Below are 9,592 nucleotides of genomic sequence, written 5' to 3'. Positions count from 1 at the left end.
GCCACTCCCTCAGCACCAGTCTAACTCCCTTCACCTGCCCCTGATCACTAATCAAGCACTCCCTCATCAACACAACTCTCCTCACCTGTTCTAGCCACTATTTAAACCTCTGGCTCTCAGTCACTCACTGCCAGATCATTGTGTTCTACTGGCACGTTTTGCTCGTTCTGTTCCCGATTTCCCCGTCTGCTTGCCTTGTCTCGTTCATGCTGGACTTTCCCCCTCGTCTCTTGTCTTGTGCTTGGACTCCCTGTTGTGTTATGATAACGATTCCTATTTGTGTTTAATAAACACCTGCTTCACGATACTCTGCCTGGTTTGCGTTTGAGTTCTCTACCACACCCTGTGACACAGGATGCTTCTGCAAAAAGCAGCACATGAAACGCCGGGTTGCCGACTCGCTTTGAGATAAACTGCCAGGAATAGAGATCCTGCTGCGTGTGTCCAGGGGTGCAGGTGTTGGTGCGTCTCTGACTCCCACAGCAGGGCAGAGAGTCTTTCAGGCTCCTCTAGCATGCAGAATAACTATTACATGCTAACTGTCCATGTGTCATGAAATCAAGATTTAGGATGATGTATTTTAAATATAAACACTAATGTGACCTCTTTGGCTCAGGATGCGTTGGGTGTGTGTGTTGGGCCTCTTGTTGGTCCTACTGCATCTGTCTACCTCCCTGCTGCTGGGAGCCTTCAACATCCAGACATTTGGAGACAAGAAATCCAAAGACGTGACTCTCATGAATTACATCAGCGAGGTCTGAAAATGTTTTTTTGTTTTTTGCATCCAATATTCCTTTTTTCTAAGACTGTATCTCATCGATATAAAGAGGATATATTTTGAACAGCGCTGAGTAACGTTAAAATACCACAAGGTTTACTGACTTTGGTCTTTGTTAGTATTTGATAACAGCAAAGATTAAATAAATGAAACAAGTTATATGGGGGCAAGTGATTTAAAAAAAAAAAACATTAACGTTGAACCCTGTTATGACCAGTGAAGCTTTTAAGTGAGGAATTAGTGAAGTACCCCTTTATTACCTAGAACAATAACCATCGCAGATTATTTAATTTGACTGGAAAAGGAGATGTTATGTTGGTTCACCTCTTTTAGTTCTGTTTCTCTTTGTTTCAGGAGAACTCTACTTGAATGGAATGAAACTAAACAGACCACTAATATAATAAGACGGCACTGCCGCAAGAACTCTAATCAGATATGTGTTGTTTTCTGTTTCTCAGATTGTCTGTCGCTACGACATCATTCTGATCCAGGAGGTCAGAGACCCGGATCTGGAAGTGACCAAAAGACTCATGACGGCCGTCAAGAAGTTAGACTAACCACACACCTTATATAGTGCTTATATTACTACACACAGAATATAGTGACCTTCTGTAGAAGTTAAGTTGGACGGCTCATGAACTCACATTATGATTTGAGACAAACTAAATGATGCTCTACATCTGTGTGTGTTTGTGTGTGTTTACGCAGAGAGTGTCCTAAGTTGGTGTACAAGTACATCTACAGCGACCCTCTGGGTGCTGGTTCACACAAGGAGAGATATCTCTTCCTCTACAGGTAAACAGAGAGAGGCAAAAACAACCGATCCTCTGCAGGAATCCTCCGTTGAGACCCCACATCAGTGACCAGAAAACAAACTATTTCTCTTTTAAAGTTATACTTCAGATCTGCACAGTGTCTTTGTCCTTATTGTCAGCGATTAGTGCCAGAAAACTACTCATGTAAAAGTAGCCAACATTACAATTCAAATACTCAACTACAAGCATTCAACATCGAATACATAAGTATTATCAGAAAAACATAAAGTATCACAAGTATAACCACATAATGCAGCAGACTGAGCCCTGTCAGAGTAATAGATTACAATGCTAGATTATTATTGTTAGCTGGTCTTGGTGGAGCCAATTTGAACTAATTGATATACTGTTGGGCAGTTTAATCTGTACCAATGCGTCATGTTACAATGTATGTTACATGTTTTGTATGTGAAAGCACAATCTGAAAAGTAACCTTAAGTAAAGTAACTGAAGTAAACCTTCATTGTAAATATTTGCCTCTGAGATGTAGTGGGGCGGACGTATTTAGTAACAGGAAATGGAAACACTCAAGTACAAGTAACTCAAATTGTACATGTGTATAGCGTCCAAAACTTGCAGCAGAATGTAAACCTTAAATTGACACGTGTTTCTGGTCCTATGCACATAGCTCACACACTGCTCGTAGGTGAAAGAAAAAAAAGGTTTTATTGATCCAATTTCCCTCGTACAAGTTGGTGAAACAACTTCCTTTCTTCCTAAAAGTATCGCTGTTTATCTCGACACACTCAAAGAGTCCACAGATTAATCCACAGATTGTTCCACAACATAATCCACATAACACGGTTACTCCCCACCACTGGTTGTTATGAAAGATGGTTCAGTACAGATATTAGCAGATCAGAGTTTAAGGTAAATATGGGTGATCATGTGTCACATGCTGCGCTAGAAAACTCTACACTTTTGACAGCTTTTCGTGCCATCAAATGCAATTTCTCAACAAAGGCACTTAAAGGGCCAGTGTGCAGGATTTAGGAGCATCTAGTGGTGAGGTTGCAGATTCAAACCAACTCAACGCCTCTTCGCTCATCCCTCCTTTTACAAGGATGTCGGAAAACTATAGGCGCCTTCAGGTAACACAAAAAGCCAGCGTTTGGTTTGTCCATTCTGGGCTACTGTAGAAACACGGAGGACTCCGTGAAGAAGACACACTCTCTATGTAGCTATGAAAGACTCATTCTAAGCTAACAGAAACGCAACGATTCGTAGTTTCAGGTGATGAAAACATGCAACAAACATCACTCTGCCAATAGATCCCCCAAAATCCTACACACTGTTCCTTTTTGAATGCAAATTGCTTGCAGATGTGTTGTGAAAAATGTAAATACATTTGAAATTACCATATTATATAGAGTGTCATATAAAAAAACAGGATAGCCTATACAGCATACTATCTACTATATAAATAGCCCACTTTAAAAACACCAAACACATCATGAAATCTAATTTCTGCAAAGAATACTGGTGAATACAGAGTACGTTTTGGTCCAGCTGTATTTAGTAATACAGTCTTCCTTTGGTAATTATACGTAAATTTGTTCGGCAAAAACAGCAAACATGACACATCTGCACATTACCACATCCATTCACACATTCAGGACCGGTCAAGCTGCTCCCGAGTGGTCACAGGACCGATAAACGACGATGATAAACAACTTGTGAAAATGCTCCAGCAATGCTGTGAATAGCTGACTACAAGAAAGAGTTGATGAACTTTAACCGCTTTTTGAAGACTACTTCAAAAGCAATGTGTTTACAGGAAGTGAGAGATGTGGTTAAGGACTATCTTTCCTCTGCAGGGTGGGGATAGTGTCCGTGGGTAGATCCTACACCTACAAAGACCCTTCCGGTTTCTACACTCGCTTCAGCCGGCCGCCCTTCATCGCTGAGTTCTCCTCCACACAAACCGGTAGGCTCTGAAAGAGTGCGGCAAAGAACAGAGAGCGATAACTCTTCCTCACTGTAGGACGCCAGTGATGTAGATTGCCTCTCTCGTTAGGCGACCAACTGAGAACTAAACACCAGACGTGTGTGAGAGATTCTGAGGTCACGATCCGTTGGTCACCAAGGCCCCTTTAAAAAATGTTTTGTCTTCAGTAGAATTCTGACTGCCATACAGTATTTATGTCCGCCAAATAGGGCCGGCAACTCTGTGCTGTCACATTTAAAAGACAGTGAGCTCACTTTTTTCCATCCATCCATCCATTTTCCACCGCTTATCCGGGGTCGGGTCGCGGTGGCAGCAGGTCAAGCAGGCCGACCCAGACCTCCCTCTCACCGGCAACATGTTCCAGCTCATTCTGGGGATCCCGAGGCATTCCCAGGCCAGCTGGGAGATGTAATCTCTCCAGCGTGTTCTGGGTCTTCCCCGGGGTCTCTTCCCAGTTGGACGTGCCTGGAAAACCTCCAGTGGGAGGCGTCCAGGAGGCATCCTAATTAGATGCCCGAACCACCTCAGCTGACTCCTTTCGACGCGAAGGAGTAGCGGCTCGACTCCAAGCTCCCTCCTGATGACCGAGCTCCTTACCCTATCTCTAAGGCTGAGCCCGGCCACCCTACGGAGGAAGCTCATTTCGGCCGCTTGTAGCCGCGACCTTGTCCTTTCGGTCACGACCCAGAGTTCGTGACCATAGGTGAGGGTAGGAACGTAGACCGAGTGGTAAATTGAGAGCTTTGCCTTCTGGCTCAGCTCCCTCTTCACCAAGACGGTCCGGTGCAGCGCCTGCTTTACTGCTGCAGCTGCACCGATCCGTCTGTCGATCTCCCGCTCCATCTTACCCTCACTCGTGAACAAGACCCCGAGATACTTAAACTCCTTCGCTTGAGGTAGGCACTCCGTCCCCACCTGGAGGGAGCAATCCACCGGTTTCCGGCAGAGCACCATGGCCTCAGATTTGGAGGTGCTAACTCTCATCCCCGCCGCTTCACACTCGGCTGCAAACCGTCCCAGTGAATGCTGGAGGCTAACAGGACCACATCATCTGCAAATAGCAGAGAGGCGGCGAAAGCCTTCTCCAAGTCCACAAAGCACATGTAGACTGGTTGGGCAAACTCCCAGAGCCCCTCCAGTAGTCTTGCGAGGGTAAAGAGCTGGTCCACTGTTCCACGGCCGGGACGGAATCCGCACTGCTCCTCTTGAATCTGAGGTTCGACAAGCGGTCGGAGCCTCCTTTCCAGCACCCTGGCATAAGCCTTCCCCGGGAGGCTGAGTAGTGTGATACCCCGGTAATTCGAGCACACTCTCCGGTCCCCCTTTTTGAAGATGGGAACCACCACCCCGGTCTGCCATTCCATGGGCACTGATCCCGACCCCCATGCGACATTGAAGAGGCGTGTCAGCCAGGACAGCCCAACTATGTCCAGCGCCTTCAGCATCTCAGGGCGGATCTCATCCACCCCCGGCGCCTTGCCACCACGGAGCTTTTTAACTACCTCAGCGACCTCTGCCAGGGATATGGGTGAGCCTCCCCCTAGGTCCTCAGGCGCTGCCTCCTCTGCAGAGGACATGTTGGTCGGGTTTAGGAGTTCCTCAAAGTGCTCTTTCCACCGCCCGACGATGTCCTCCGTCCGGGTTAGCAGTTCCCCCCCCCCTGCTGAGAACAGCCTGGGGTAAGCCCTGCTTTCCCTTCCTGAGCCGTCGGATGGTTTGCCAGAACCTCCTTGAGGCCAACCGAAAGTCCTTCTCCATGGCCTCCCCGAACTCCTCCCATGCCCGAGTTTTAGCATTCGCGACCACCGCAGCTGCAGCCCTTCTGGCCTGCCGATACCTGTCAGCTGCTTCAGGAGACCCCTGGGCCAACCAGGCCTTGAAGGTCTCCTTCTTCAGCTTGACGGCTTCCCTCACCTCCGGTGTCCACCACCGGGTTCTCGGGTTGCCGCCACGACAGGCACCGATGACCTTCCGGCCACAGCTCCTAGCGGCCGCATCCACAATAGAGGCTTTGAACATGGTCCACTCGGATTCCGTGTCCCCAACCTCCCTCGGGATGTGTGAGAAGTTCTTCCGGAGGTGGGAGTTAAAGACCTCCCGGACAGGTTCCTCCGCCAGACGTTCCCAGTTTACCCTCACTACACGTTTGGGTTTACCGGGTCTTTCCAACCGGTTCCCCTGCCATCTGATCCAACTCACCACCAGGTGGTGATCAGTTGACAGCTCTGCTCCTCTCTTCACCCGAGTGTCCAAGACATACGGCCGCAAATCAAATGATACGATTACAAAGTCGATCATTTATCTCCAGCCTAAGGTGTTCTGGTACCAGGTACACTTATGAGCCACCTTATGTTCGAACATAGTGTTCGTTATGGCCAAACCGTGGCAAGCACAGAAGTCCAATAACGAAACACCATTTGGGTTCAGATCGGGCAAGCCGTTCCTCCCAATCACCCCCCGCCAGGTTTCTCCGTCATTGCCAACGTGAGTGTTGAAGTCCCCCAGGAGAACTATGGAGTCGGTAGGCGGCGCCCTTTCCAGGACCCCTCCCACCGACTCCAAGAAGGCCGGATACTCTGAACTGCTGTTTGGTGCATAAGCACAAACCACAGTCAGAGCCTTGCTCCCCGCAACCCGTAGGCGCATGGAGGCGACCCTCTCGCTCTCCGGGGAGAACTCCAACACAGCGGCGCTCAGCCGGGGGCTCGTGAGTATCCCCACTCCCGCCCGGCGCCTCTCACCCTGGGCAACTCCGGAAAAGGACAAAGTCCAACCCCTCTCCAGGAGCTTGGTTCCAGAGCCAACGCTGTGTGTGGAGGTGAGTCCAACTATTTCTAGCTGGTATCGCTCCACCTCCTGCACCAGCTCCGGCTCTTTCCCCGCTAGCGAGGTGACGTTCCACGTCCCTAGAGCTAGTCTATGTCGCCGGCGATCGGCATGCCCGGGCCTCCCGCCCGACCTACCGCCCGGTCTGCATAGCACCCGACCCCGATGCGTGTCCCTGCGGGTGGTGGGTCCACAGGGTGGCTGCTCCATGGTGTTTATTCGGGCTGACCAGACGTGTGTGAGAGATTCTGAGGTCACGATCCGTTGGTCACCAAGGCCCCTTTAAAAAATGTTTTGTCTTCAGTAGAATTCTGACTGCCATACAGTATTTATGTCCGCCAAATAGGGCCGGCAACTCTGTGCTGCCACATTTAAAAGACAGTGAGCTCACTTTTTTGTATGAATCATGTCTGCCATATCCAAAACATCAACTTGTCTCTTGTCATCTCGCATTTCCCTCTTCGTTCACTCACTCCTTTCTCCTTCCTCTTGTTTTATAGCTGTGGGGAAGTTTGTTCTGATCCCCCAGCACACCTCTCCAGACAAGGCTGTGCTGCAAATCGATGCCCTCTATGACGTGGCGACTGATGTCAACACCCGCTTGAACACCAAAGTGAATGTTCTCCTCCAGAAAACACAATTCTTTTTTTTTAAAACTGGATGATTAATTTGTTAAAATATGAGATGGGGATGGTTGAAACTATGTATCCTCTCCCTGCAGAACATCGTGCTGCTGGGCGACTTCAACGCTGGCGGCACTTATGTAAAAGACTCCGACTGGAAGAAGATCCGCCTCTTCACGAACAAGAGTTTCCACTGGCTGATCACCAACGATCAGGAAACTGCAGTGAAAACCGGCTTCCCTTATGACAGGTGCACACACACACACACACACACACACACACACACACACACACACACACACACAATCAGGTGTACACACTCTAAATTCCACTCCTCTTCCTGTATCTGCAGGATTGTGGTCACTGATGACATGATGAAGCGAGTGGTGACTGGCAGTGCTAAGGTCTACAACTTCATGAAGGCCTTTGGTCTCACCGAGCAGCAGGTAAAAACAACTTTAGCTTTAACTCTCTGTGATAGAATTCACATCAGTCAATTTACAAAAAGACCGGGTCTATTAAGAGCAGTTTAACACTTTCATGTTTTCACCATAGAAATAAATGGAGTAGAACGGACATAGAACTAGGCTATGGCTCGGTGCTACAGCAGGTCGTCCTTCAATCAGAGGATGGCTCCTGAAAGCTGTGCCTTCAGTGTATGTGTGGGATGAATGTCAGTTAGTCCTGAATGCTTAGTCCTGATGGACAGGTGGCATTTTGCATGGCTCCCCCTGCCATCAGAGTGTGAAAGGGTGTGAATGGGTGAATGACATGTAGTGTTAAAGCAAGTACATTTAACATTCACATTCAAATCACTCTCTCTCTCTCTCTCTCTCTCTCTCTTTCTCTCTCTCTCTCTCTCTCTCAGGCATTGGCTGTCAGCGACCATTTCCCTGTGGAGGTGACGCTGAAGTAAAAGGGTACCTGAATCATGAGTGCCAAAACCGTTGCAGAGACCTCCACGGTGAATTGGGATAATGATGACTCAGTGGGGGAACCCGCTGCAACCATGCAGCATTGAATTGACTAGACCAAAATAAAGAAATTATTTCTGCTATTCTGTTTTATTGTCATTTCTTTCAATGTTTGAAGCAGCACAAACAAAAGTCCATTCACCTTTATTGTATCAAGTAGCAGCAACATTTTCAGAGGTATGTATCGAAAACGTTGCACAAAAAACTAAAGCTATCCGCATGTCATGACGCCAGCAGTAGTAGCAGTACGTCTGTCTCTGTTGCCTTGAAACCGAAAGAGACTTTATGAGGATCATTTTTAAAGATAAAAATGAAAGTGACGATGTGATTTTTAACAGCTTCATTTCATTCCTTAATCACACGAATCAATCCTCTGACAACAAAAACCATCATTGCTTCAGATATTTCAGGCTAAATGTAGATAAAACTGTTAGATCACAAAGGCATCGCCCACTGTGGGCTGTTCAAATGCACCCAGGGTTACTTTCATTAGTTATGGTTCATGAAGGTACAGCAAGGCTAGGCACTCGGTGGAGACCGGCCTGTGGCAATAACTGACTGTTCACTAAAGCCCTCCCCCGAAGAGCAATTGTCCAATCAACGCTTAGCAACCTTAACTGGGCACAGCAGGTCTGTGAAGCTTTGGCTAACTAGCATACTGAATATTTCACAAAATATGGTTTGATGGTAAATTGTAACGGATTGATGTTACTTTAAATAAAGTATTTAGAAATTTGGACAGAAAACATTTATGTCACTGAATCACTGGTGTCTGTCAAGGTTCAAGGTTAAGTTATTGTCATTGTCCAACACAGGGTTAGCAACAGAATGCAGTTGTTCCTTTCTGCTACATGAGTGAAACAAACAAACTACTTATTATGGTGAGTGTTCCACCAGCTTGCTGGTTGAACAGTGAAGGTGAGCTGCTGCAGGGGGCTGTACTCAACCATCTTAGCACAATTGACACAAATGAACATATGACACCGAATGCGTTTTTCAACTGAGTGCATCATTCTATTAGTTTCCCCTCTCTCCTCTAGCCCCTTCTCTTTTTAAGCATCTCCATATACATGCCCAGCGACTTCTGAATGGAGTCTTTGGTGATGAAGTTGACAAAGTGTTTGATGTCGGCGTCTCTGTTGGACGTTAGCTTGTCGATGGTTGGCTTCCTCATCATGGACTTGGTGATCGCTCTGGCGTGGTCTGTGAAGTGCACAGATCAACAATTGTTCTCCAACTGTCTTCATCATTTTTAAACACAACACATGGTGAGGAGGATTTATTTTCACTCCTGGCACCTAAAAAATGGCACAATGATCTTATGTTACTATTTTGAAGTTACATGCATACATACATGAGTGGGGTGAAATTTAGCGTAAAAAGCATTATTATTCTTGAAACCTATTTTTGTTAAACAGTTGGAGAACAATTAAATACAAAATAGGATGTGGGCTCTGCAGGATGACTGTTTCCTTGGGAATGATGGGCAGATTTTTAGGCCCTCTTTTTATCTCATAAGGCTTGTAAAATAATGTATATAGCTGCCATGAATGGTTTCCAATCCCTCCCCGGCCCCCCTTAGGTTTGGGCTGAGCCCTGGATGGCTCCGCCCCTGCTGTGGAGCCCTG

At 47.2% G+C, this 9,592-nt stretch overlaps 1 protein-coding gene across 1 annotated transcript; it reads left to right on the top strand.

The window, feature by feature from the left end:
- The first annotated feature begins 617 nt into the window (after nt 1-617).
- On the top strand, nt 618-8,047 carry LOC142940649 (deoxyribonuclease-1-like). The gene is made up of 8 exons (XM_076083091.1): nt 618-755; nt 1,237-1,325; nt 1,487-1,573; nt 3,411-3,520; nt 6,868-6,980; nt 7,089-7,240; nt 7,343-7,436; nt 7,859-8,047. The coding sequence occupies exons 1-8, from the start codon at nt 618-620 to the stop codon at nt 7,904-7,906; spliced, it is 831 nt and encodes a 276-aa protein (XP_075939206.1). The 3' UTR covers nt 7,907-8,047.
- The last annotated feature ends 1,545 nt before the right edge of the window (nt 8,048-9,592 follow it).

Source organism: Anarhichas minor, unplaced genomic scaffold (genome assembly GCF_050575085.1).
Source record: "Anarhichas minor isolate MPS153535 unplaced genomic scaffold, ASM5057508v1 ptg000007l, whole genome shotgun sequence".
NCBI classification, from domain to species: Eukaryota; Metazoa; Chordata; class Actinopteri; order Perciformes; family Anarhichadidae; genus Anarhichas; species Anarhichas minor.
This window is presented reverse-complemented; position numbering and strand designations above follow the sequence as displayed.